The sequence below is a fragment of the Pygocentrus nattereri genome, chromosome 21 (genome assembly GCF_015220715.1).
Source record: "Pygocentrus nattereri isolate fPygNat1 chromosome 21, fPygNat1.pri, whole genome shotgun sequence".
Classification (NCBI taxonomy): Eukaryota; Metazoa; Chordata; class Actinopteri; order Characiformes; family Serrasalmidae; genus Pygocentrus; species Pygocentrus nattereri.
Genome location: NC_051231.1, coordinates 16,298,607 through 16,323,115, shown reverse-complemented (window position 1 = coordinate 16,323,115; position 24,509 = coordinate 16,298,607). Strand labels below are relative to the sequence as shown.

Below are 24,509 nucleotides of genomic sequence, written 5' to 3'. Positions count from 1 at the left end.
AAATGCACACAAATCTACTTCCACAAATATTTTGTCTCTGTTAAACATGAGCAAAGCAGAATGTAAAAAGCATTCTTTATTGCTTATCCTTGATTGAAATTCTTAAATTAAAAAAAAAAAAATGTCATGAAATAAATCATTTTCGCAAATTTCTGTGAGCCACTGTAGTTGCCACCCCTAGAAATTCTGAGTGAAAACTCTATAGTATATAGTATATTCCCATTCATATTTTATGTTTAATAGTTCATCGGAATAATTAGAAACACTTAAATGGTTCCGTGGAATCCTCAGACCCATATTAAGGGCTGTTCCATTACTTTATTAGCTGAAGTGAAAGGTGTTAGTTGAGCCCTTCGAGGGGCGAGGGATCAAGCGAACACCTCTGTCGACTTTAGGAGCAAACCTTGTCCAGAAATCATTGTGACCTGATGCATTAACCTTTTCAAACCCCAAAGACATAGTGGGCAGCACTGTTTATGAGCTGTAGCAATAGACTACTTTAAAATGCTTAACATTTCCAAACAATAACTTTCAAATTACTGGGCTTTAAATTACAAACTGCTTCACCTGTTATCCACGACTTTATTCCCCACTTTCAGAATCAGAATACTTTATTGTTCCCAGAGGGAAATTGCTTTATTCTGCTAACTGGCTTATTAGAATGCTAAAGTCTACATGGTTAACAAAAACAAAAAGAAAAGCAGTACACCACTGTTCTACTGTAAGTTTATAGCCAGACAAAGCAATTACTCACACAGTACATATGTTATGCTTAAACTTCTTAAGAAATGTGTTTATTGTAAAGTTCGCATGGCTAGCTGATTAGCTCACTGAGGCTAACCTGTTGAGGGCAAGTTCATTCCGTTTGAATAATCCACTCCTCACTGTCACCTCCTCATCTTCTGCTACGATTGGAGAGTTTGTAACATAGGTGTGACACACATTTGAGTGGCAAGTCAAAGGCTCTGATGTGCAGCAGAAGGTTATTGAGCTACACAAATCTGGAAATGGCTACAAAAACATAGCTAAACAGTTGACAATAGTTTCACTATTAACGCAATAATTAAGATGTTTAAAGCAATTGGACATGTAAACAATGGTGGAGGTGGCGGAGATGAAGATGCTGAGATTTTCGTTGGGAGTGACAAGGCTGGACAAGATTAGAAATGAGCAGATCAGAGGGACAGTGAAGGTGGAGCAGTTTGGAGATAAAGCTAGAGAGGCCAGGTTGAGATGGTTTGGACATGTGTTGAGGAGGAATAGTGGATATATTGGGCAAAGAATGTTGGAGATGGAGCTGCCGGGTAGAAGGAGAAGAGGTAGACCTCAGAAAAGGTTTATGGATGTAGTGAAGGTGGACATGGAGATGGTTGGTGTGAAAGTAGAGGAGGCAGTGGATAGGGCAAGATGGAGGCAGATGATCCGCTGTGGCGACCCCTAAAGGGAGCAGCCGAAAGAAGAAGAAGAAGGACATGTAAACAATCTGGCAGGAAGAGGACATATGTCTATTTTTATCCCATGGTCAGTTAGGAGGATGGTTTAAGTGGCCAAGGAATCTCAGTTTGGGCATTGCAGACGTTAGTTAGGTCTTGGGGTCAGAACCTGTCCCAGACTACAATCAGATGCCACTTCCATAACCATATTTTGTTAACCATTTGTTTGGGAGGGCTGCCAGAAGAAAGTCACTGCAGAACACTAAAAGTTGCAGTAACATCTGGCTAACTGAAGGAGTTTGAATTTGATGGTCCTTGAAACGTACCTCAATACCCCAATGTAAAGTATTGTGGTGGATCTGTGAAGGTTTTGGGCTGTTTTTCTTCCGAAGCCTGTGAACAACCTGTTCACTCACTGCCTCAGTCAGGAAGCTCAAACTGGGCTGTTGTCAGATCTTCCAGCTGGACAATGATCTAACACAAAAATGGTTCCCTGACTTGACATGGTCATCACAGTCCCATGAGTAAACCCCATGATAAGCCTGAGAGATGAGCTGAAGAAGAGACTTCATAAGTGCAGACCTTGGAATCTGAGGGATCTGGAGAGATTCTGTATGTAGGAATGGTCTCAGATCCAGGTGCTATCCAGTCTCATTAAGTGTTATAGGACAAGACTCAAGACTGTTGTCTTTCTAAAAGGAAGCTGCACAAAATATTAAATGAATTCTGGCACACATAGTTTGAAAAAATGTAATGATAAGATTGTTTTTTTCTTTGTCATTGTACATCAAAAAGGGTAGATTTTGTATAATTTGAATGAAGGATGAACAGGATAATGAATGTTTTTTACAGCTTGTTTTGATCATGTTTACCAGGGGTGCCAACATTTTTGGAGGACTATATGGATCTAGTGTCCGACATTTCCTTCTTTAGTTTTCTTTACTCACTTGTGTTAATTCTGTTCAAATTTTTAAATAATTTCAAATAGACTTGCTTATGTGGTTTCAAACCTGTTACCTGTCTTGGGTCTTTCTAGGGGCCATTAAGAGGAAAGTGGAGCTGGACTGGGGTACAGAGGATACAGAGTATCTGCAGAAGGTGGAGCTGCATTGTGAGGGAGCGCTGAACGAGATCAGACCTGACATAATCGTCTACAACGCAGGCACAGACGTGCTAGATGGAGATCCGCTCGGAGGCCTGGCCATTTCCCCACAGGTACGGCTCCTGGTCTCTCAGGCCACAGTGACGTTAGACTTTCACAGTTTGTATTGGTTTAAAATTGGTGACAGAAAAAAGAGAAATCCCTGTTTGTGCAACTAACTTAACCATAAACAGTAACAACACAAAACTGACTATAATAACACCAGATAACTACATACTTGTAGGAAAATAGTACTGCGCATTGAGTTGCCTGATAATTGAGTTGCCTGATGAGTGTAGGTAATTGGCATGGTTGTTGGCAATGAGGTGAGGTGTACAATTAGCAAGCTGGATATTCACTTACCATAAGCTGTAAAAACACCAAATTTCACATAATTATGTTGCATGACTGTATACGTGCCACAGCACAGTGCTGCACACTGATCTGTAGAGTGTAGAGAACTGGTGTGGTTGATGGCAGTGAGGACTTGCAGATGTGGTTAGCCATAGAGCTAACATAGTTAGCAAGCTGGCTATCTCATCTAAAACAAACAGTAAAACCTCAAAGGTGAGTATAAATCAATAAATAATATAGTTTCCCAACTGGGTTTTCCTCAGTCTCCTCAGTTTCAGAGGTTCAGTGTTACAAAGTTCACAAGTAAAGCAGATATTTGAACTGCTGTGACGATGCAGTTGATTAGGAGGTTCTTTGTTGGTGTTGGGGAGGAATCAATATGCTTTAGCATTCACACTACACATCCTGAGACACATTACTTCTACTTAGTAATGTCCATTTGTGACTGGTCACCCAAGGCTTATGTTAATGCCAGGTGTGAATGGAGCCACTGTAGGGTTCTGCTTTGTAGCTGCTGCCTTGCCACTTTGGGTTATTTTCATTTTAAATGTTCAGGTAATCAATCACTAATTTTTCTTTCAAGTTGCAGAAATTTACCACAAACTTACTCAAAGTGACTTATTATTCTCCTTATGAACTAGACATGATCAGTAGATTGCAGATGGATTTTGGTGCACTTAACAGTTTAGCTAATTAACTAATTCACCAACTATAAACAGTGAAAAAACAGAAGTATAAAGATAGTTAGGCTACACCAGGGGTGCCAAACTGAGTTGCTTCCAAGCCACGGCTCTGCACAGTTTAGCTTTCTGTCTAATAAAAACAGCTTGATACAACTTAATAGTAGGGACAACTTTATCTGTTATTCTCAATAACCTCAGATAAATCGATGAGTATATTTTATTTTTTTATTCCCTTTTGTATGCATGAATATTCTGTACTCCAAACCATTATCGGTTATTTTTATGTGTTTAATTCACTGAAGCCTTTACATTACATCCAATGGGCTTTTTAAGCAGTGCTACAGTGACAGAGTTATAATTTTTCATGTAGCCAGAGATATGCAGCACAGGGAGTTCCATCATGAGCTTAAGCTCTGTAGCAGCACTGTCAATGTGTACATCTCTGAAGTGAAAAGTGAAATTAGTGTTGTTTGTTTTCAGAGCAGTTTTTCTTTTGCCTAAAGGCTTTGTCATCCCATCCAGCATATATGGAATCTGTCCAAAGTATACATAATATGCAACTGCAAAAGAAATCTGTGGTACCATATTTATCTATAACTGCGTTCCAATTTATCAAGTTATTTGTAATGAGCAAGATCTTCATGAGTGTTAGAAGAGGGAAAATGCTAATTTCTGCAGAGCTGTGACCTGGAAGGTATGATCCTTCTGAGCTAGACCATTTAAACCAGCCTTTGGACTGACAGCACCATGCACCCTTCTTTTATGTTTTCACTTATAGTTGGGTTGGGAATAATTATAAAAAGGTCAAGCCTAGAATTAGGCTGTCTCTCAATCAATTGTTCTATTGGTCAGCAATGTAATTCTGCTGAAGCTGAATTTGAAATGAAGGTTTACACATGAAATTCCATGACTGGAATTCTATGACATGAAACGCTTATGAGAATTTCCATTGAAATGAATGTAATGTTCACTTATGAATTTTTGCTGTCAAAAATCTGTCTGACTAGTTCTAATCCTGGATCTTTGGCTCTTGCCTGGTCGGCTACTGTAGCCCTTTCAATAATCTTATGAATCAATTATTAAGCTAGGTCATGCAGAATGCAGGGCCCAGAGATATGGACGACTTTATTTGGAGGATTTTTAGGGAGCCTGAGGGAGTAATGTTAGTTTACAACAGCATGATATTGAGTGGAGTTTGTTGTGGTATGGATTTGTACATGAGGACAAGCTCCCCTATACCAAGCATATTTCACAAACACTAACAGTCAAATATACTACATGTTTAGTAACTATTTTCATTTCATATCTGACAATATTTTATGTCATTATAGTACTTTTTCAAGTATATTACAATGTACAAAACAAGCAAAGTCAAATAATTCAATTAAACATCTATAAATTATCTATAAATATATTCCTCAGAATATATTGCTTGTTATAATAACAGCTTCAATGACAGATAATACAACAAACTTTTCAGAAGAGACTTTTCAGTCAGCTTGAAGACGAGGAATCTTGAACTGAATGCCCAATGTTGTGTTTGGTTAGCCTAAATCCGATTTAGGCTAACCAAATCTTGATAGTTTCTATGAATTCTGAACAGTCACGTGGAATCAGATGTTCACCACATGTATGTTTCTTGAGACCCATTTTATTTGATTAAATTTTTTTCCACATTAGACATGATGCGTATTTAGCAACAGCCTCTGCAATGATGGATGTCATTAGTAAATACCTGTGTAATAAAGAATACTCATGGGGCTCCCAAGTGCTGCAACTATCTAAGCTTTAGCCCTCATTGGGAGATCCCAAGTTTGACCCTTGGCGTTGCCACAGCCATCCGTGGCTGGGAGTCCAGAACAGTGTAACTGGCCTTGTTCTCTCTGGCTGGGTAGGATGGTCCTCCTCTCCCATTACTCCGCCCGATGCTATGCCACATGTGCCTCATGTGTTATTTCACGTAACAGAGTTGGTAGTTGGTGTCCTCAAGTGTGTCATGCTGTCAAATTATGTTGCGTTAGTGGCAGTTTGGCAGCTTCACCTGTTTAATTTATATTGCACCTTCCTCACACCCAAGGACACAATAACAAAATAACACCACAAACAAACATACACACACAGTTTCCTAGCTGGCAGGTGGAAAACTCAGGTGAAAACTCAAGAGGAAACTAGATTGTGGAATAAATCTGTAAAGCAAACTCTTTAGCTGAGGTGTAAACTCTCACAACTGTGCCTAGGAAACATGATCCTGGAAAGAAACAGTCCAGATTCAAGTAACCTGAAATAATAATAATGAATAAACAGTTTGTTATGCAGTAAACATGCAGGACTAAGACCAGACTCTGTGAATATACATAGTACTGTGCATAAGTCAAAGACCATCCTTTATTTATTTCATTCAAGTTAAAAAGGCAATTATGTACAAGTTGTTGATTTTTTCAGGAGATATTTCTGAGGGGATTAGATACAGTGCCCTCCACAAATATTGACACCCAAGGTAAACATGGAGAAAATGGGCTGTAAAAAGACATTCTTTATTGCTTATCCTTTGGCCTTTCATTCATAAACTATTAACAAATATAACCTTTAATTGAAGTACAATGATCATAGAAAAAATATTCTTCTTGAAATCATGAAATATTTTTCTCAAATCATGTGCCACAGTTGTAGGCAGCCCTTCATTTAATACTATGTGCAGACTCCATTTGCAGAGGTACAACTCTGAGTCTTCTCCTGCAATGCTTAATGTGACTGGAGGATACATGGCAAAGGATCTGAGACCATTCCTCCAAACAGAACCTCTCCAGATCATCCAGATCCTTCTTTATATTCCTTGGAATTGCCTCTTCAGCTCATTCCACTGGTTTTCTATGGGGTTCAGGTCATGAGATTGGGGTGGTCATGGAAAAACCTTGATTCTGTGGTCAGCTTAATGGCTGAGGCAGTTCATTTTTTTAATATCCGCTGTACCATGTATTCAAATAAGCTGTCCAGGGTATTTGGAAGAAAAACAGGCCAACAACATTACAGATCCACCTCCATACTTCACAGTGGAGATGAGGTACTTTTCTCCATGGCTATCTTTGTGTCTATGCCAAACTCATCTCTGGTGCTTGTTGCCAAAATCCTCTATTTTAATCCCTTCTGACTATAGAACAGGGCTCCAATGAAAGTTCAAGTGATGTCCGCCAAACTGTAGGAGCAAAATTGTAGGAGTGTGTTGGTCCTTGACAGCAGAAGCTTTCTTCTGGCGAACACCCCAAACAACGTAGTTATGTGGGTGGCATCTGATTTTTGTTTGGAAAGTGTTCTGACCCCAAGACCTGCAGTTTTCCAGCTGTGATCCTTGGAGTTTCTTTGGCCACTTGAAGCATCCTCCTCACTTTGTGTGGGGTCAGTACAGACATACATCATGTTCCTGGCAGATTCTTAACATTCTTAACAACATACGGGTTGCTGTAAACCCATAATAGTGGAATGAGCACTTTCAATGGTTTTCTTTTAGCCTTTTCATTTGAACATGAAAACACTCTTTAAAAAGATGTTTTTTCAAGTGTTCTTTAGTAAAAATGGTTCTGTATAACACAAAAAAGGGTTGCACTATTGTTACAAGTCAAAGAACCATTTTTCAGTACTATATAGAACTATATAGAAGATTCTAGTGATGGATGTCTGAGGGAATTTGGCCTGTGTGTCACCTCATATCTAAATCCCATTTAAACAGGAGGTCATGGCTGATCATGTCAGTGTTCCTAGGCACTCAGGTGGACTTTAAAACATAAAATTTGAAAGGAAATTAGTTCAGTTACATTTCACACATTATAATTTCTAGGGATGTAAACACTTGTGGCACATAAACTTGAGAAAAAAAATCATATAAAGGTGGGTTTCTGTTAATATTTGGAATAAAAAGGTTTAAAAGATGAGTAATAAAAAATGCTTTTACAGCTTTTTTTGCTTATATGTATTAGGGGTGGTAATATTTGTGGAGGGCACTGTATAAGATAATGCATTTACATAATAAATAAAAAATAAATGAAAAAAATGATTGAGACAGTATTCAAAGCTTTCATCTTTGAAAGAGAGAAGAAAATCGAATCCACTCTTGCTGCAGATCTGAGGTGTAGAAGATGTTACTGAGAAAAGGAGACCAATAATAATGTTTTCATAAAACAGCTAGAAAGAAGCTGCTGGTGTTCTCAGAACCATGGACTGTACTATATTTGAGGCCCGTCAAGGCTTCTGTGTAATTTTCAGTACGACTTTATTTGAATAGTCCTCTACACTTGTTGCTTTGTAGACATTTAATTTACTTTCAAGGTACAACTGAATATCTACTAAACTGACCATTATTTTATTTAACTCTAAACCTGGCTCTAATCCTAACCACAACCTTAACCTCAACCCAAAATTTAAACCCACCCTCACCCTGGTCCTAGCCCTAACCCTCGTCCTGATCCTAACCATCATCCTACCACTGTTTAGAATCAAATGAGTTCTAACAGATAGTTTGTTAACAATCTGAACATCTGTGGATTATCTATAGGGGACTTGGGGTGCTTTTGCTCAATATTGTACACAGTACACAATAAAAGACCATAAGGTATGATTGAATAAAAGCACCCACCAAGCTTATATGCATCAACCAAAACAAAAGCAAATGGCATAGAGGGGAACATGTCTGATCTAATCACACTGAAAGAACAGTGAGGACAGGTCAGTTCTAACGGTTATATTTAAAAAGCAAATTGGAATTGCCCAATCTGTGCTCCGCCCACTGCATAGCTACTCTTGCTTTACAGAATGTTTGATAAAAATCCCATTTGACATAATGAGACATTGTTGCAGACAGCCCACAGTATGTAAATCAAATCTTTAGATCCCAGTGAAAACATGCTAAACTGCACAGATGAAGATGAATCAATCATGGCTGTTTGCTGTGGCTGTAAGGCAGAAAGAGATTATAGAACAAAAAAACTCCTGTTTGAGGGGTGGAAATACCCAAAACTGGCTGTTGATAAAATGTATGTGAATTTTAAATTTAATTTCAAACCACACTGTAAATGTAGGTATTTTGTTAAAGTAGTTGTTTGTAGTTGTTTGGAATAATGAATAGCTCATTTATTCACAGGTGAATGAAAAAGAGGACAATCAGCCTCATCCTCTCAAACTGACCATCAGCAAAGACAAACACAAAGGCAACCTCGAAAATGGTGGCAATTGAGATGGTTTGCCCTTGAAATGTTTGATTTCATAACAACTGTAATGCACAGTAGTACAGATGCTTAAGTGCGCAGAGGAGTATGTTTGAAAACAATACATTTAATTTACAACCCCGTTTCCAAAAGAGTTGGGATGCTGTGGAAAATGTAAATGAAAACAAAATGCAAAGCTGTGTGAATCATTTAAACCCTATTTTTCTAAAATAGTAAAAAAAAGAAGTAAATAGGCATCATATCAAATGCTGAAGCTGAGAAATGTTATTGTTTTTTGAAAAATATATGCCCATTTTGAATTTGATACCAGCAAAAAAGTTGGGATGGGGACATGTTCACCACTGTGTTTCATCACCTCTTATTTTAACAACTCTCTGTGAGCGTTTGAGAACTGAGGAATTGCTGTAGTTTAGAAAGTGAAATGTTCTTGCTTGATACAGGATTTCAGCTTCTTAACGGTTCAAGGTCTCCTTAGTCATATTTTTAATTTCATAACATGTCAAATGTTTTGAATGGATGATAGATCTGGATTGCAGGCAGGCCAGTTTAGTCCCTAGACACTTTTACTGTGAAGCCATGCAGAATGTGGTTTGACATTCTCTTGCTGAAATTAGCAATGCCTTCCCTAAAAAGACATCATCTGGATGGCAGCATATGTCGCTCCAAAACCTGCATATATCTTTCAGTGTTTATGGTCCCTTCACAGATGTCTCAAATGCACCACCATACCATCATGGATGTTTGTTTTTGAACTGTTTGCTGAAAACAAGCCTGATGGTCTTAAGCGTCCACGCAGTGATGCAGTGTCCATGATTTCCAAAAAGAATTTCAAATTTTGGGTCCTTAGACCACAGGATATTTTTCCACTTCATCTCAGTCTATTTTAAATTAGCTCAAGCCCAGGGAACATGGCGGCATTCCTGCTATTAAATTTTTTGTTATTTTATTATTCTTGAATTGTTGCACTATTTGCCTGTGCAGTTTTTCAGAGTGGTGAACCCCTCCCCATCTTAACTTCTGAAAGCCAATGCACATTTTATAGCCAATCATGTTTCTGACCTGTTGCTATTTAACCTAATTAGTTGTGAGATTTTCTACTGTTTTTGTTTTTAGCATTGCACAACTGTCTTTTTTTGCCCCATCCTAACTTTACTGGAACGTGTTGCTGCCATTAAATTCAAAGTGGGCAGATAGTTTATATATAAAATTTACCATTTTCAACATTTTATATGTAGTGTTTATACCATTTGTAATGAAATATAAGGTGTTATTGATTTGAACATAATTGCATTCTGTTTTTATTTTCGTTTTGCACAGCATCCAGTTTTGGAAAAGGGGGTTGCATATTCTATATCACAAGGTTGGAGTTATACTTAAAAGTGACAAAAACACATCGTAAAATATTTTTTTTCTGTGACATAAGACTGTGCACAGAACAATGATTTTGTAGCATATTCAGATCTGCTTACAAGCAAAAATGTAGGATTGTAAGTTTAGATTGAGATGTGTCAAAAAATCTACAACTGGTTTTAATGAATTATAAATGAGAAATAATTGATATATAATTATAACATGCATTCAAGATATTCAGTGATAATGGCAAGTTGCCAAGGCTGGTGTTAGCACATTTAGCCTGGCTTACTTGTTGCTTATTGAAACAAACAAAGAAACAAAATGTTCTCAATTTCTAGTGATTTAAATCTGTTCTTTCCCTCTCTCAGGGCATTGTGAAGAGAGATGAAATCGTCTTCAGGGCAGCGCGGAGGAGAGGGATCCCCATTCTGATGGTGACGTCAGGGGGCTACCAGAAGAAAACGGCTCGCATCATTGCTGACTCCATCCTAAACCTGCACAGGCAGCGTCTGATTGGTGGAGAGGTGCTGGATGGGGCGGGGCCTTCCATGGTGCCAGTCATGATGAGCAAGTCTGTTTCATCAGGGTCCACCCTCAATGTCATCTGACACTTCCTGATGAGCTTTGATTGGTTAATTTGTTTAACGCATTAATCTCCAGGTTTATTATACAGTTGTTAATCTAAAAGCAATAGGCAAAACAAATCAAATATATATTTGCATAATGTTTGGTAAGTGAAGCTTCTTTAACAAGTCTATTTGAGAGCACTTAACAGCTCTTTGTGGTCAAAAGCAAGAGTATAGTGACATAGGCATGTACGGTGCTAACTGGTGGGCTATTCATTGTTAGCTACTTAGCAGTATAGCTCCAATGCCAAACTAAAGAAGTAAGCTACAGACACCAAACATGTCTTGGCTGTTCAACTACATATAAGGTAATTATATAAACTGTATAAATTAGATTTTTTTTGCCAGACTATGGCTATTAAGCTCATTATACTCACTACTATTAAATATTTTTTGGTAGTGGTACTTTGAAACTGAAATGGTAAGCTATGTAGTTCTAAGATTGAGGAATTGTTTCCTGGAGTTTAATGAGTTAATAGTAGTAGTCATTTTTGTTCAGTAACAGAAGCATTTAGGCCTGAGTTAGTTGAGGAAGATGTGAGATGTTAGATGCGTGACAGTTAGACGAAGATGACTGGTCTAAACTCTGAAACCGCTTCAGCCTATGGTGCATTACTGTATAGTACTTTAACTATGGATCAAATCATTTTTAATTGTTTTTTTCTTTACTTTGGTACTTTATGCAATGCTTATTTGCACATTATATCATTGGGAATTCGATCTTAACCAATAAGGACAAAACCTGCCATAATTTGATGGGAAAATTAAATTTTTTGGTCCATTGAGAAATTATAAATTTGCTGCTCTACATTTCCAAAATAGGTGGTACTAAGTACCTCTATGGTTACGCCACTAATTTACTGATAGATTAATGTCATTTTCTTCGTCTAAAGTGTATCTCTTCATAAAAATTACATAAGCCTAAAGCAAAACTGTACTGAATTCCTTACAATTGTTAGCAATTGTTAGATTTTACTTAGTGTTACCATAGTGTTAATGTTACCTTAAATTATGTCCTGATGTTTTCTAGAAGCATTTGTAGTGACCATTTAAAGGGGAATTCTCACAGTTTTCCAAAACATTTACGCAATTAAGTTGTAAAGATGCAGAATCATTCAGAGTGGTTTGATGTGAAGTGGTTCATTTTAGAGAAACTTTCCAACTCAGATTTCTTTGGAACAATGGTGATACGAAACAGGGGTCATGATGTCTACAGCACCAGTATAGCCATTTTACTTACAATACTAAACCCCAGTGAACCTATATGTAAAACTGATAATAGTAAATTAGAGGTAAATCTAAAGATTTAATCTCAAAGATTTAGTGTCAGGCATCAGGCAGTGCTCCCACAACCATTTTGTGTAATAACTTTCTGTAGCTTGAGATATTAAACATTGCAGACATTTTGTTCCATGTACATTTCTGACTTGGCAATTTTCTCTAGAATGGCATATACACCACTCTGACTCTTTATACACCTTAATGATTTGAATTCTGCAGAAAATTTGCGAACTGTGTGCAATTTCTTTTTAGGGAGGTAGGTAGTAATTGGCAACACTGTATGTTAAGACAAGGACTGTGAATGTGAGTGGTAGTCTTTAAATTTAGATAGGGCAATATGACAGTGTAATGTACTTCAAGACGTCATCCATCTAGACATGATATTGGAGGAATTAAAGGGAGCAAGTCAAAAAGCTTTTCATGACCAGGTAAAAATATCAGGAGTGAATTGCTCTCTTCCCCACCATTGGTTCAAGTCAGCAGTCAGATTCTTATCAGTGAATTAATAAGCACTTTATTGGTTTGGCTTTGTGGGTCTGACCCAGTGTAACCCTCAAAAAGGGAAATGAATTGCACTTAATTAGTTGAAATGCACAGTAATGACCTGACCGGTGAACCCAAAGTCTTTTGGTCTTCAAAAGTCTCAATATTACGCTCCCACAGCGGTGTGATGAAGCAGATAAGGATATGATACAGCTTGAACGTGCTGTTCAACTGAAGTGCATGGCTGACTTCTCAGACATTTGCCTTTTTTTTCTAAGCCTTCATTTAAAAGGTGTCCTCCTTTAATGAGGACCATTTCAGGACCGTCGACGTGGGTGGACCTCAGGGAGCCGTGCCCATCCAATTAGACTGCTAGGCCCATCCAAAAATAGCCTGGTTGGCATGTGAATTATATAAGGATGATTTTTTGGTGAATTAGAGTACATGTACATTAGGCACTAAAACTTTTGCATATGACTGCGTACCCATGTACTTAGTTTATAGCACTTTAGCTCTGCCCATTCAGCCTGAAGTTATAAGGATTGTTTCAACACACACTGCTTTTTGAATGAGGTGCTATACAGGGCAACCAATCAGAACAGCTCATTTACATCCATCAGTCTTAAAAGCACAGTAATAAAAACATTCTAAGGGAAAAAGGGAGGTTGGAAAATGGTCATGTAAAAATCAATTCCAACTCTTTTTGAACATAAAACCCCATGTAAAATTTAAGATATTAGGCCTCTAATACAGTACACTGTAAATAAACTGTGGTTAAGTAGCTTTTAAGCTGGAGATTCATTAACATTCTTTGCTGTCCTACAGAAATCCGACTGCCCGATTTATGATTTGGAGTGTAGGCCGTTAGAGCTCTAAGCACCCACCCTCCTCCACACCTCCCCCAGCAAGCCTTAAGCAAGTCCTAACTCCTCATTCACCTCAACCCACTATCTGTGCTGGGACATCTAGCAGTGAGGGAATATGAATTACAGGTGCACATTCCTCACAGGTCATGCTTTTATCCTCTTAAAGCTGCTTGTGGCCTCTCCTGACCAGATGCAGCTGTTTACAGCCAGGAAGAGTTCATCCGAGTTTACCGCTCACAAACTGCCGCTAGCCTGAGGGAAGCCAACAACATAACATGATCACAAAACTTAAGAGTTTAACAAGACCAAAAGCACTTGAGTGGGTAAGACGTTTCCTCTTTCTTAGATGTACAAGTTTCAGAGCGGTTAATTTTTTTTTTTTTTTTTATAGAGGTCCTTTTGTGTCTCCTGTCTTTTCGTTTTAATGCTCTGTTGCTGGAGGGAGCTTGGTAATAGCTCTTAATGAGTGTGATAAGACTGTGCACTCAAAGGGATGTGTACTAGGCCAAGATGAAAGATGCAAAGCCTTTAGGCGAGCCTTCAGCCTGATAGATTTATAATGGATTTCTGCAGTGAGATAGCAAAGACTGATTAGTTAGCACTTAGATGAGGAGGGAGTGGAGGTGCTAGATTCAGTACTTTATATGTGACCTTTCAGGTATCATTTGGATAGACAGGTCAATAATAGGATCATTAGCAGTGTGTAAGAATGATCATTAATGTCATCTTTCTTTATTAATAAGGTCTTACAACAGAGTTGTACGATGAAGTCCTTTCTGTTTATGCAGTGTTTATTTTCACTTGACCTAAAATTCAGTTCTAATCACAAAAAGTAAAGCACTCAACTATTATCAGCTCTTAAAAAAATTACAAATGACTGTCCTGTCAAAATTTCTGACATTTGGTTGAATACGTCCTTACATACTAATGGTATGTAAGGAACACATGGTGGTGGTGTCACAAGTTCTTGTTTATATAGTCACTACATTTGACACATCTGTATGGTTTATGTACTACACATTATGGTTTTATTTTTTCATTATGACCCACATTTGTATGTAACTGGAGGTCTTTTAGGTGATAATCACTATAAACTGCATTATGAGTTAAAGGGAAAATCCACCAAATTTCTGGATAATTTAGTCATTAAGATGTAAACAAAGATGTGTAGAGTGGTTTGATGTATGATGCGCCCTTCTAGAGAAGCCGACTGGGTCAGAATTGTGGTGATGATAGGAACCAGAAGCATCTGAAGCATTTATTGCGTCTTAAAGCCACCTCTCAATGCTTTTAGAGGCATTATTTCAAAGCTATTACTTGGCATAGTTATGAATATACTGCCCGAGACTGTTTTATCATATATTCCTGGAGGAAGGTGCATGCAACTAGTTATAAGACACAGTAGTCCTAACTAGTTTTTTTTTTTTAAACCATCTGTTTACCTTTCTCAACATTTACATATAAAAACTCTGCGAGGAGCGCACTATGAGCCACTCTATGTGCTCATATGTGAAGTGAGGTATATTGTATAAAAGTCTAGAAATAAGGTAACTCATTTTGTAATATTCTTACAACAGTCTCAATTATGATACATATATGATATACTGACTAGCTTTAAGATTTGCCTTGTCAGAGAGATCATTTTTTTGCGGTCTTTACTGTATATGCATAATGAAAGCTGACCCTGACAGTATAACCTGTTATGAATGCTACTTATAAAGCAGTATGAATATCAACACATGAAGGTAATGGGAGGGAACGGTGGAGATAATGGCTACAGTGTTTAGGATTCTTGAACCATGGAATTAAAACTGATTTAGAGTTAGGACCTCCCGTAGGATGCCCCAGACCTCCCATTATGTACTAATACGTCTAGCAGTGCATAAAGCCTAATGCAAAGTGAATAAACAGTAATGTCAAATTTGGATTCTGAACAAAGAACAAGACATTAAACCTCCAATATGTGTTCCCTAAAATAAACCTCATCTATTCTTTCTGTGTGAATTCTAAAGACTTACAAAGGACTTGTATTATTTTTTTCTTCATTGATGTGGGTGATATGTTTAACTGATTCCTGCACTAATTCTCCTCTCAGGGGAGCTTAATCCAATATGTTTGGGTGTGCAAGTTTTATGTAGTTCAATACTCATGTACTTCATTACTGTACTGTTTCCATGCACTACACATTGTGGCGCCTTGTAAACAATTAACAAAAGTGCCAAACATGATATTTTATTTATGGATTCATGATTTCTTTTGTACCTGGCATTAACATTTATACCACTTCTATGTGAGAATGGGGCAAATAAATCAAACCTAATTATACGATTACGCTTGACATTGTGTGAGCTTGTGTTAGCAGTTAGCAATGATTTATGTTAGCTCTTTCTCTATTAGCTTGCTACCTCCAAACACATCCACCTTTATTGTTTGAAAGCCTCTCCACTGCTGAAGAATGTGATTAATGATGAGAGCACGCAGCTATACTATTTATCATCATTTGTTCACACCACGTCTTTGTTTTGCATTCGAGTGCAAAAGCACGAATCATACAATTCCACTGATGAGGATTAATTGATAGGATGCAGATGGAAATGCTGTGGAGTGAAACTTGAGATGCTCCCATCAGCAGATAGAGAGTATAACTAGTTTGATGTGTGTTGAGAAATTTGCAGTCAGGCGGTAGAACACGAGAGTGCCACCTTCAGCTCTTGCCTGCAGCCAAATCACAGCCATGATGTTATTCGCAATAGCACACGACCTCGAATGCTCTAATGCTTTTATACAACAGCTTTGCAAAGTAAACTAAAAAGTCGGTTTCCAGTGTACACTGTTAACTTCAAAAAGTGGATCCAGCAAACACTGGCGTTACTTAGAAACTGGCGGTGAGTGAATGTGGAACACTGTTCAACACTTTTGGTGTGATGCACCAGTGCAAATGATTTTTAGAGAAATATAGATGGACAGAATGTTGTCAATATAATGACTCTGTCTCGGACATCCAAGGGCCTAATCTCAGTATTAAATAGCTGCCCATGTCCTCTATATATACCAGTGATACTTTCTCAGGGGGCACAACCTCAGTTTCATCTGGTGCATAAAGGCATTGTATCATTAGTTAATATAGTCTTTAACAGCCTGGAAACCACTTGTTTTGTCTAACATCATAATTTGAATGTTTGTAGTGGGTATTTACCATATTTTCAGACATAATTGTTGAGCATAGCATATTTAGTACACTTCACTGTGCTATAACCTTATCGATTATGACTACAGTAACTAGATAGACAAACTGTTTTCTAGTTCAGTCACAAAGCTCCTGACATCAGACATAAAGGGGTGTGATGCGCTCAAAATACATAAGACTGTTTCATGTACATGTTGAGAAAACTAATGAAGGTAACACTTTGATTTGATGGTCCACTGTAGATGCTTGGCCTTGTTGTTGGTTGTAAGAGGGCGTTACTACGTTCTTTACTGTTGATTGTGGTTCTAAACTGACTTTTACACAAACTTTAGAAAGATAATTTGGACCAAAAGAAGTTAAATCAATGCTAGTAATGGGTACAGTTGGAAATATGATGGCAGATTATTAATTAATATGGCAGTTTTATTAATGCCAATTTTAGTAAATTATGTTAGATCAAAAAAATTGAAAAAAGAAAGCCATAAAATTGTGGAAATCCTTTTCATACTGAAGTTAAAGAATTATTTTTTAGTCTACCTTGTTTTTATTTACATATTACCTGAACATTGAAAAAATGTAATCTGGTATAAATAAATAAATATTTTTGACCAAATGCAAGAAATTGGAAAATGCCCATATGTTCTGCTATATTGTAGAAGGCTAAAAGTCTGTTTTTCTGTTTCCTATATTCTCCCCAAAGTGCTTCACTCAGCTCTATAAAACAGTCCATCGAGCAGCTCTGACGCAGCCAGCTGGGCGTGCCAGCAGCACCTACACTAAAGTAATGATGTCATGGGTTATTTCAAGAAGGTCTTTATGAGTCAGCAAACAAATACCTAAGGTCATTTACGTCACACAACCTGTCAGTTCGAAGGTTAAAGAGCTACTCAGACACCCTTTTTTCTTCAAAGGCACTCTGCTGGCCAGTTTTTATAGGCCTTCATTACTGGTGCTGAACCTGTGTTTATAGAGGCTGAGGCAATGAGTGTGTCCATCAGATTTCACCACACACACCCTGGCTTCAGTAAGGTTTCACACTGGAGCTCCTTTAACCAGGTGGCAGTTCATCCTTTACTCATCCACGCTCTGCCTAAAAAGGAGAAGGATGCTTTTCAGTACATCTGACTAAAACTTTACACCCAATATTACTGGAAGAACTGGAAAAGATGGATGACAAATTAAAGGAAACACCTGAAAAAATGAGCAACAAAACATAAGAAGACATAAAAGATGCTTCCAGACATGTGTACTGCATGATACAGATAAGCAGTTAGCATCCTATCATGCTCTGTGGAAAATATGAAATGCTGAGCAGAACCTGTTGACCTTGATATTGGATAAAGATGGCAAGAGGAAAAGATCCAAGTGACTTTGAAAGGAGGATCTTTGGTGGATGGCAGAAGCTTCAGCCACAAAGACTACTCAGCTAAAAACAGTGACTAAAGTGATGTCTATGCTTGGATCTGCAGAAAAGACATCAGGACATGGGGCTGGAAATTGTAGCCAATGCCGCGCATTTAGTGTCTGTGCATTAGTGAGATTTGTCAGGACAAACTAAAGAACTAAACTGTTCCTCAAGTGACTGAGAAAGTCAATGTGGAATATGATCAGGCTATACAGCTACATAAAGAAGGATGTTATAGCAGGGCTGCATGGCATAAACTGCTTATTTACAATGAGTGCTTTTACATGCACTCAATAATTCAATCATAGTCGGATTTCTGCAGTTATCTGATTATTTAAAAGGTCATGTAAACAGCATACTCTGCTTAATTTTAGCTCAGTAATCAGATTTCTCAGTGCATGTGTACTCTTACTCTGATTTCTTTCAGATTTCTCAGTCTGTGCATGTGCGAAACAGATGATGATTTACTTATCTTGTTATCTCGAGATCCAGAAAATTATGTCAGCTTGTAACCTCTCTAGACTTCCGTACTTTCCTATCAGAGACAACAATCCTTGAAACCTACCCAGTCTGGCTTACTAGCCTGTATTTCAGCAGACTTGTACAACTTGCAGTGTAATTGTTTTCATATGCTAACGAAATACCTTGGGTTTCACTGCAGTTTTTACCATCACTGTATTTCAGGCAGTGTATTCATAGTTTCCCAGAGTGCCGACTAGTGGACTTCTCATTCTACTAGTCATCAAATCACTCCTAACGGGGGTGAGTGCATGAGCATGTGTGGCATGCATGAAGAGAACATTGCAGGCCTGAATGCTTGACCCCTACTCTGAGAGGGTCTGATTTTTCCTTTAGTTTATCAACCATCTGTTTTTACACACTCTTCAGTATAATTTTTGTTTTGCTGCATGAGAATTTTGTTTTGGCCAGAAAAATGAGCACATACTGTACTAAATATTGCAATAATCCGTTACAACCATTTCTAACATCCAATAATGAATCAACATTCAAATTAATGCAATTTTACAGTTGTAGAGTTTTAACCTCTTGTAACGCTCGGGGGTTCAGCTCAGAGCTCGTTAGCTGATGAATTGAATCAGGTGTATTAAATGAGCCAAACCTCTGGACTAGAGTGAGAATAGTGGGAAAAGTGCTAAATGAACTCAGCCTTAACCTCAACCATTCTGAAAGCGAAAAAAAAGGGTTATGCAATTTGTTATATAACACCGAATGTTTGAATTGAGCTTGACGGTATATGCTGAATATTAAATCTGAGCAAAAGAGTTCAGATTTGGTATGAGTGCAGCAACAGTGAGAGTGTTTTGGGTTTTTTCCTTTACCAAATTGTTTCATTCACTGCTTTATCCCTGTTAACGAATTTTACAGTCTCATAGCTGGAACTGCACTTTATTGAAAGTGGTGTTAATCAGCTGTAAAACTTTAAACAAGAAGACGAGTAGACAGTCTGCCTCAGAGTTGGAGTGATTTAACCTTGTAAATGTGAGGTTTGCTGTTTTCTCTGAGATTGCAGCCAGCAGGGAGAGATGTTTGATCTCAGTAAATCTGTGGGTGTTTGAATTCTATTTCAGGTGTAAATAATGCTTTGATACCAAGCACCAGCTATTTGACTCCTAGCTGCGAGGATTGCATAATCCTATCCACTACAGAACGCACATTCAGGAGCACCGATGCAAGAATGGTTCTCTGTTGGAATAAGATTGGGTGTGACCCTATTACTTGTTGACAAACTATTCATCAAGCTTGGCACTTCAGTTTCCAAGACACCTGAAGCCACTATTGATTATATTAGTATATATCCAATTGATTACTATTAATTTTTTTGGTTATTATTTGAGTACAGGTCAAACACATAAACATGAACTTGAAGAAACATGAAGAAACATTTCACTGTCTTTCAAAGATTTCAAAGAATCTAGATTTTTTAAAACTGAGTAATCAAGTTTATCAATCAAGTAATTGTTGCAGCTCTAATTGAAGCTGGCCTTCTACCCTGCTGGGTTACTCCAACTCTTCAAGGGAGTCAAAGGGATTCATTTTTGTAGATTGAATCCACAGCAACAATGACCAGCCTAAACACACTGGGCCATTAATTAGTCAACGAAAACTAGCCATCCATTCATCCATGCATACCTCTATCCATACATCCATCCATCTTTCACCAAGTTTTCCCTGGTGACCATTTTCTGATATACTGGCAGGAAATTTATCACAGTTAAGCAGTACCTTTTCTAAGACAGTCTTTTGAGTCCAATGTGTATTTCCCAAAATATGATTTCTGGTTAGCTGGATGACAAAGTATGGATGGTCTGGTAGAAGTGTTCCATATGTCTCCTTTATTCGTTAGGCTTCAGTTTGGGCTAAATGAGAAATCCTGCTTTTTTGTAACACTGCTCAGAGCTTTAAGGCTTTATGTTTCTAATGTAGTTGTTCTGCAATGTAACCTTGTTTTGTGGGCTCACAGTCTTTATTTATTTGTTCTTAATGAAACAATGGCTTGGACCAGTCTAAACCCATATAGAATCACATAGAAAAATGTACATTGTAAGATTCAAGGTCATGATCTATGGATTGATAGTTTTCTGACAAACTAAGCAAACTAAGATTGTTAATTGAAAAGTATAACTCTTCAGTGGAGCCAGAGCAATTATTTTTGTTGTCTGAATCCACAACCCATCAAAGGCCAGCCCACAAACTCCAGGGCCATCCATCCATCTATCCATCCATCCAACCAACCAACCAATCATCCATCCATTAGTAGAAGCATTCATTGGTGACCGTTTTCCTCACAGCTTGAACTGCATCGATAGAAAGGCCACCCTTCTGCTCTGGTAAAGTGGGAACACCCCGGGGAGTACTGCATATTGTAATGGCAAAGCAATATAGATGGAAATGAGATTAGACTGTTTTATTAGATCCCCGTTTTCAGTTCAGGCTAAGCCTGTGGGCACTCTGTTTCTTTTTATTATTCTGTTTTGGAGGATTTTGGAAGATAGCAGGTGCATAATTTATTGTTTGCATTCAGTCTCTTGTTACAGGTAAACACATTACTATGAGAATATTTTTGAAGCTGAATACGTTTTGATTACGTTCATCCGTTTTGAAATGGGCACATTCATTAAAGCACCGTCACTCACTTTTGAAGACATTTTTCAACACTTTCTTAATGCAGCGTTCAGCACCAGTGCAAAGAAACCTCACAAAACTAATGGTGGTTAGAATACTTCAACAGATACTCTGAAGGCAACACTTACTGCTAATACAGATTCTGAATAGTTTTTAAGATTTTGAAGAGTACTATCAATTTAAACCAGCCATTAGGGGTGTGCTTTGTGTACTTCTGGTGCCAGTCCCAAGCCCGGATAAATGGTGAGGGTTGCGTCAGGAAAGGCATCCGGCATAAAAGTTGTGCCAAAACTATCATGCGGATCCCAAATATTATTGCCATAACGGATCGGTCGAGGCCCGGGTTAACAACGACTGCCTCCGGTGCTGTTGACCAGCAGGGTGCCAGTGGAAATTGGACTACTGTAGGTCGAAGACCATCAAAGAGGACAGGAGGAAGGTGGGTTAGAAGGCAGCAAGAGAGAAGGAAAGGCAGGAGTGTGGAGGTTAGAGTAGGCACTCTGAACATAGGGACAATGACTGGTAAAGGCAGAGAGCTTGCAGACATGATGGAGAGAAGGAAGGTAGATGTGTGTCCAGGAGACCAGATGGAAAGGAAGCAAGGCCAGGAACATTGGAGGTGGATTCAATCTGTTCTATCATGGTGTAGAGAGGAAGAGAAATTAAGTAGGTATAATCCTAAAGGCACAGCTTGTGAAAAGTGTTCTGGATGTAAAGAGAGTGTCAGACAGGATCATGAGCCTGAAGTTGGAGGTTGATGGTGTGATTTTGAATGTGGTCAGTTCATATGCACCACAGATTGGTTGTCAGTAGGAGGAGAAAGAGGAAGAGAGTGAAGACAGAGCCAAAGATTAGATGGTGGAAGCTGAAGGAGGAGGATGGTTGCAGGCAGTTCAGGGAGAAATTGCAACAGGCCCTTGGGGGCAGTGAGGAGTTACCTGAGGACTGGGAAACTACAGCTAAGGTGGCGAGAGAAACTGGCAAGAATGTGTTGGGTGTTTCATCTGGTCAGAGGAAAGAAGACAAGGAAAGTTGGTGGTGGAATGAGGAAGTCCAGGAGAGTATTCAGAAGAAGAAGGCAGCTAAGAAAAAGTGGGATAACCAGAGAGATGAAGGAAGTAGGCAGGAGTACTGTGAGGCTAGTCGCATAGCGAAAAAAATGGTGGCAAAGGCTCAGGCCTATGATGAGCTGTATGAGAGGCTGGACAGTAAAGAAGGAGTAAAGGACTTGTATCGTTTGGCTAAACAGAGAGATAGAGCTGGAAAGGATGTACAGCAGGTTAGGTTGATAAAGGATAGAGAGGGAAATGTACTAGTGAGTGAACAGAGAGTGTTGAGTAGATGGAAGGAGTACTTTGAAGAACTAATGAATGAGGAAAACGAGAGAGAGAGGAGGACAACAGGGGGAGAGATAGTGGATCAGGAAGTGCAGAGAATTAGTAAGGTGGAAGTGAGGGCAGCTTTAAAAAGGATGAAGAATGGAAAGGCAGTTGGTCCAGATGACATACCTGTGGAGGTATGGAGATGTTTAGGAGAGAAGGCAGTGGACTTTTTAACCAGGTTCTTTAACAAAATCCTGACGAGTGAGAGGATGCCTGATGAGTGGAGAAGCAGTGTACTGGTCCCCATTTTTAAGAACAAGGGTGATGTGCAGAGCTGCAGTAACTACAGAGGTATAAAGTTGATGAGCCACACCATGAAGGTATGGGAAAGAGTTGTTGAAGCAAGGCTAAGGCGAGAGGTCCAGATCAGTGAGCAGCAGTTTGGTTTCATTCCCAGAAAGAGTAACACAGATGCAATTTTTGCGTTGAGAGTGTTGGTAGAGAAGTACAGAGAAGGTCAGAAGGAGCTACATTGTGTCTTTGTGGATCTAGAGAAGGCATATGATAGGGTGCCAAGAGAGGAACTGTGGTACTGTATGAGGAAGTCAGGTGTAGCTGAAAAGTATGTTAGAGTGGTGCAGGACATGTATGAGGATAGTGAGACCGTGGTGAGGTGTGCAGTTGGAGTGACAAATGGTTTCAAGGTGAAGGTAGGGTTACATCAGGGATCAGCTTTGAGCCCCTTCTTGTTTGCAATGGTGATGGACAGGTTGACAGATGAGGTCAGGCAGGAGGCTCCATGGACCATGATGTTTGCAGATGACATTGTAATCTGTGGTGAGAGTAGAGAGCAGGTGGAAGAGAATCTGGAGAGGTGGAGGTTTGCAATGGAGAGGAGAGGAATGAAGGTCAGTAGAGACAAGACAGAATACATGTGTGTGAATGAGAGGGAGGCAGGTGGAAAGGTGAAGATGCAAGGAGTAGAGGTCATAAATGTGGATGACTTAAAATATCTTGGGTCAACCATCCAGAGCAATGGACAGTGTAGAAAAGAGGTGAAGAACAGGGTGCAGGCAGGATGGAGTGGGTGGAGACGGGTGTCAGGGCTAATGTGTAACAGAAGGATAGCAGCAAGTGTGAAAGGGAAGGTTTACAAGACAGTAGTGCGTCCTGCTATGATGTATGGTTTGGAGACTCTCTGTGGCTCTGTCTAAAAGACAAGAGGCTGAGCTGGAGGTGGCGGAGATGAAGATGCTGAGATTTTTGTTGGGAGTGACAAGGCTGGACAAGATTACAAATGAGCAGATCAGAGGGACAGTGAAGGTGGAGCAGTTTGGAGATAAAGCCAGAGAGGCCAGGTTGAGATGGTTTGGACATGTGTTGAGGAGGAATAGTGGATATATTGGGCAAAGAATGTTGGAGATGGAGCTGCCGGGTAGAAGGAGAAGAGGTAGACATCAGAGAAGGTTTATGGATGTATTGAAGGTGGACATGGAGATTGCAAGATGGAGGCAGATGATCCGCTGTGGCGACCCCTAAAGGGAGCAGCCGAAAGAAGAAGAAGAAGAAGAAGAGTACTTTCAATTTACAGCTACAATAATTATTTGGTTATGTAATTGATCTCTTAAACTCTATGTGAGCCCACACAGTTCCTCACTCTCATAATTACATAACTTAAATATTAGTTCCATAGTAGATAGCAAATAAAAGTTATCAGTGGTTGAGATGTTGAAAAAAGTTCAGGGTAACGGTGGACTCAACCACCGAAGTTTGGGGGGAGGCTTAGTAAAAAGCCTTTTCCTTTATATAGATCACAGTGTGGTCTATATAATGAACTATGACCCTTTTCGCTTTTCTACCTAATATTCATTCATTTGTATTACATTTTTTATGTGTATTTGAAGATATGCAACGTGTCAACCTCAGATTTTGAATCAAACCACTTTCATTAGCTCTGCTTTCATGTCCTCTTTGGTTTCTGGCAATGTGCTCATCAGCATTGCAGCTGCTCTTAT

The 24,509-nt window shown here is 38.8% G+C and overlaps 1 protein-coding gene across 2 annotated transcripts in view; it reads left to right on the top strand.

The window, feature by feature from the left end:
• Positions 1-15,767, top strand: part of hdac11 (histone deacetylase 11) — an 80,391-nt gene extending 64,624 nt beyond the window's left edge. For both annotated transcript variants that reach the window (XM_017692826.2, XM_017692827.2), the window contains 2 exons: positions 2,470-2,648; positions 10,549-15,767. In XM_017692826.2, coding sequence (XP_017548315.1) covers positions 2,470-2,648; positions 10,549-10,788 — 419 coding nt within the window. In that variant the 3' untranslated portion in view covers positions 10,789-15,767. The remainder of the gene's footprint in view (positions 1-2,469; positions 2,649-10,548) is intronic.
• Positions 15,768-24,509: the final 8,742 nt, after the last annotated feature.